The 5,119-nt window shown below is 40.2% G+C and overlaps 1 protein-coding gene across 1 annotated transcript; it reads left to right on the top strand.

Annotated features, from left to right (window-relative positions):
• The first annotated feature begins 3,072 nt into the window (after nt 1-3,072).
• Nucleotides 3,073-4,028, top strand: LOC125376194. Its single transcript, XM_048388145.1, has 2 exons — nt 3,073-3,474; nt 3,629-4,028. Exons 1-2 carry the CDS (start codon nt 3,116-3,118, stop codon nt 4,026-4,028), a joined length of 759 nt encoding a protein of 252 aa, XP_048244102.1. The 5' UTR covers nt 3,073-3,115.
• The last annotated feature ends 1,091 nt before the right edge of the window (nt 4,029-5,119 follow it).

Below are 5,119 nucleotides of genomic sequence, written 5' to 3'. Positions count from 1 at the left end.
CACAAGGGAGTGGACACAGTTCCAGAGCAGGGTTCTGCCGTTTCTAATTACTACAATACAGACACTTAAGCCTTTTGTCGCTGACAGCTGACATTGATACTATTTAGAATTTCTTTGTGTCGGTGACGATTAATTATTCAGTATGTAATCCCCTTGTCCTCGGTCAAGCAATGAATGTTGAAGTGGACTCGCACCTTAAATGAATGATTAGTCGAGGGGATGTCAAAGATCTGAATGTAACAAATTGAAATGTTTCGTTAACTGTGTCGCCTCTGACCTAAATATATCAAAGTCAGTTGAAATCAAGGATTATTTGCACCGATCAGCACGGAAGCAAACGGTTTTAGCAGTCGCTGATACTGAAGTACATTAGTTTCAAGGTTTATCAAAAAAATATTTTGTACATGATCACTAGACAAAAAAAACTGATTTAGAAAGTTCAGCTTTCTGAATGTTTGGTTGTAAAATAATTACACATTCGTGACTTTCATTTCATTTCAGGGTAAAGGCGTCACTTCCTGTGATGTCATGGAATGGGTGATTGACGCAGGAATGCCCACAATCCCTTGGTCAAGTCACTTCGTATTTTCATAATTCTGGATCCAACTCTGTGTACCAGTGTTCCAGCAACCCTGCGTCTGTGTCTGTGTCACCGTTGATCAATTTTACTCACGGTCCAGAGCCGGTAGAGCCCCGGCTTTATTTCCGGCACCGCTCGGTAATCTCCGGTGGTCGCTATCACATAGATCAGATCATTTTGGTGTTAGAGAATTAGTGGCCCAAAAGTTTTCTTGCTTGTAATCTCATGACACTCTCAAACCATGTAATGACTGGATGCATGTTATCTCTCATATGTTCGCTCCCATATTATTGTAATGAAAATGTTTTTGTATTTATGGTTTGAAAACATCAGGGGAATTTTATATCTACATTCAGATATTTCTCATGTATTTTTGGTCATTTAGTTTCATCAATAATTGTACGTAGCTTGTTGTGAATCTTTAATGATACCGTGGGATATTAATGTACAGCGCTATATTTTGACACTTACATCTGCAGTGTAGATATAGCAGTTAGTTTGCTATTCGTGTTTCCCCGCGTTTAGAAACGCGCGTTTGCTAAACGCCCCCGTCAGTGGTATTCCCAAGCGGTCTTCGAAAAGATGACCTCTCCGACGTCCGCGTGCGCTGTATATACAGACTTTCTTGATCTGGTACTATCACCCTCCCTTGGGGGCTATGTCGTTCAGTATTCTGACTTAGTATGGTTGTATGGAACTAAACGTAGTTACTAGGGTTTGTAATACTGAGTTTTGCTAGTAATCCGTGGAAATACTTTCCCGTGATGTCAAAACTCTTCGTAACTTGTATTCTAATACCAGTACGTGTATAACCAATCTTCCCGTGTTTGACTAGGCGCTTAGTGACTAATGTTTCTAATACTCTGTTTTTTCTAGTAATCCGTGGATAACCACCTTTCCCGTGAATAACTATTTGGGAACTTTAGTATTTCCTTGTTCAAAGTAACATGAACTTTAGTCAATTAAGACTAGTTGATTTTCAGAAGTAATCGTCTAGTTTTGTAGTCTAAGTGACTCATTTTAGGGATAAGCTCTCAGTTTTTATTTCCCCTTTGTTTACTGAGCCGAGGTCTTTCACTCATTAGAGGGTGAAATTAACTGTCTCAGGTGTTAATTGGTCGGAGCCGACTTAATTGGCAGTCGACGCTCCGGGTGGTTCCCTCCCATAACGTAGACCTCCAAAATGCAGACCTCCCAAAAAGCAGCTTAAAATTAGCTCACTAATTAATTGGGCCATGCTGGTCACACCTAATTAATGAATGGACTGGTCCACTTCCCCTGCTATGAGGGATTGTCAATATGTTGAGACAATGAGCAGTAGTGGACAACAACAACATTGTCTTAAAAAAACTCTTCCTTTCTTTAACCGCTCCCGGTACATCACGAATCTTATTCAAACATTACCTTTAAACAAGTTGTGGGATTTGTGTAAGAATATACCAAATGTTCTCAATCACTAATACTTCCTTCTCTTGTGTATGGTATAACATATAAATATATTTGAACATGAGCTTCAACCTCAACCCAATTAAGCTATGTCCGGACTTACGAAAGTTGAGTATGTCTTGTCCCAGAAAGGTGCCCCACAAGTTCTCCTAGACGGCTACACGTATGCTAAGTACAGGACGAAGAATGAAAATGTGTACTGGAGGTTACGACATGGGTGGATGACGATGCCCGGTTCCCACCTCGACTGTGGATATACCATGCGACAAAGGGGCCCCGTACAAACAACAACCTAGAAGGTTTCCACTCCAGAATCGGCAAGTCCCTCCAGCACAAAGCATCCAAACATCTTCAGATTTATCGAACTGATCCAGAAGGTAGAAATTTCGGAGAGAGCGAAACTAGCGCAGATTCAATTCGGAGCAGCACCGCCACCCAGTGAAGGAACAGCTTCATCGCCGTGAAAAGACACCCCTTCAGTACCTGGATGCAGTTGGTCCACTGATGATAAAGAAGTGAAAATGACTGATATCATAAATGACAATGAAATAACATTTGAATAAAAAATTGTGAACTCTACCCAGCTTTCTTTCTTGTTACATGGGTGATACCATTTTACTTAAGGGTACAGGGTACAGGGTACTAAATACTGATGCAACCAGCCATAACGAGTGTTGTTTTAACGGGTCTGCGTTTTGGCAGGTCTACGTTTTGGGACGATACCCTCCGTGCCGGTTATATCCCATTAGTTAGACATCCCATTAGTTAGACGTCCCAATTGTTAGACATGTTTATTTAGGCAAAGAGGGAATCTACCTACAGGTGTAATGGATCAGTCCCAATTAGATTAAAGTACTGGGTAGGGAAAGGGGACTCACAGTTTAGGGAGTATATATGTTATAATTTCGTTTAATTAACCTAAATTACCTTACTCTCAGCACAGGTTCAATAGGCATGAGATTAACTATGTAAACTATGGAGTAGCTTAATTGTCTTACTGTATGATCAGTTGAAGGATTTGAGTTTAGATTATCTACTCATCAAACAAATAAAAATGATCTTGGGGTACGTATCATTATCAGTATCGATATGGCTGGTTTAAGGAAAGTAGAGTACCTCACCTCTCGGCGTGGAAGTGAGCAGTTGATATTAGATGGATATATTTACAACAGAAACCGCGAGAGGCAAACCTGCACACATTGGAGATGTGTCGTCAAGACGTGCAATGGGAAATGTACGACTGTCGGTGACTTTCTTTGCAATCAGTCGGAACATAACCATCCGCCTGAAGATGAAACCAGAGTGAACTTTGTCAGCAATCTTCGTAAAAGAGCTCGAGAAGAAACCACACAGATGCAGGCATTGTACGAGGAGCAAGTCACTCAAGTAGATGAAGCCAACATGCCAGCGATGCCATCATTTCAGAGCGTGAAAAGTGCACTTTACAGGTAAATATCATCCCGTATTTTTGACTTGGTTAGAATTTACTTCTTTTTTTTAGGTCCCACATAACTTGTTTCGCTCTTAAACATGTCAAGTTAATGAAATCATTATCAATATTTCATGTAACACATGTGTAACTGTTCCTTTGCTCTTGTTCAGGCGTTACATTCCAGCGTTACCCAGGTCGCGGTCAGCAGTAGACATTGAAGACAAATGGTCAGAGACAACAGATGGACGTCCCTTTCTACTGTTCAGCGACGGTGACGATGACAAGATCCTGGCTTTCTCCACTGCAGAACAGATACAAGCCCTCCATGAAGCTGACACCCTTTACATGGATGGTACCTTCGCAGCATGTCCAGGTTTATGGGATCAAGTATACATCATTCATGCCAGAGTTTGTCCCATCACCTTCCCTCTAGTGTTCGCCCTTTTGCCAGATCGCCAAGCAACAACCTATGGCCGGCTTTTTCGACAACTGAAGACAGAAGTTCAAGAGCGACTCAACAGACCTCTGTCACCTAGCACACTTGCTTCGTCTGGGATAAATAAACTGTAAAAGTTATTAAATGTAAAGTGTACATTACCAAAAACTGTCACAAAGTGTTGTTACAAACTGTATAAAATTTATCAAATGTAAAGTGTCATTAAATGTTAAGTATAATATTAAAGTATCTATTTAGCTGCTTTGCTTTGTTTGTCATATCTTATCTGGACTATTCCATTTTAAAGTCTGAGGTAACAAGCATAAGGATTAGTGTGCACTCAACCGTTTAAAGTGTTGTTATAAGCTGTCTAACTATTGGGACGTCTAACTAATGGGAGGACACCTCCGTGCCCATATCTTGTCAAAGTGTTGTTTTAGCTACCGTCCTTTCTATAGTTGTATTAAAGTTGTTTGGCTAAAACTTGGTTGTATATTTACGCTGATAGAATTAATTTCTGATCTGTGTGAGCGCACAGTGGATTATTTTTTAATTGTCAACAAGTAGTACCATTAGTAGTTTTTTAATAGACACTTGAACCTATTACCAAGTTTGCTTTACCACTTTATTCTTATTTTATGACATCCCTGACCATTGGAGCACAGCTCCGTGACAGTCTGACACACATGTATATCTTCTCAAAGGGACAGAGATGTATAATCATCTATAATCTTGGAATTGCTAGCTCTAAGTCATCGTGCTTTCGTGCATGATTTATTTTGTTTTGTTTTGTTTTGTTTGTTTTTTGTGTTTTTTGTTTGTTTGTTTGTTTTGTTTTGTTTTTGTTTTGTTTTTTTGTTGTTTTGGGAGGAGGCCTAGGGTGTACGGTGTGGTTACCGTATCTGAGGAAATGTGAGATAATTTCCAGACGTGTTTATGTAGTGTGTGTCACTGAAGTTTTTGTTTATGCTAATGAAGTCACATTTAGTAATGCGCAGAGACAAAAGCAACTAATGCAAGTACAAGGAAACACGTCAGTAACAGAACCAAGAGCTCGATTAATCACACACCTACACTGGCTGTAACACAACTTATCTAAGACCAGCGTTAATTGACAAGCCGATCAATGTCGTATTGGTGCTTCAGGTGTTCTTATGGCTGAGATCTCCCCAGTTCCCGTCCGTCGTATCTGATTCAGGCAAAGATAACCAATGGGCCCCAAGTT

This window comes from Haliotis rufescens, unplaced genomic scaffold (genome assembly GCF_023055435.1).
Source record: "Haliotis rufescens isolate VD_foot unplaced genomic scaffold, xgHalRufe1.0.p SCAF_7, whole genome shotgun sequence".
NCBI lineage: Eukaryota > Metazoa > Mollusca > Gastropoda > Lepetellida > Haliotidae > Haliotis > Haliotis rufescens.
This window is presented reverse-complemented; position numbering and strand designations above follow the sequence as displayed.

Coding starts and splice junctions, on each gene's coding strand:
- LOC125376194 (XM_048388145.1), top strand. CDS start 3,116: ATGGCTGGTTTAAGGAAAGTAGAGTACCTCACCTCTCGGCGTGGAAGT. Junction 3,475..3,628: donor GTGAAAAGTGCACTTTACAG/GTAAATATCATC, acceptor GCTCTTGTTCAG/GCGTTACATTCCAGCGTTAC.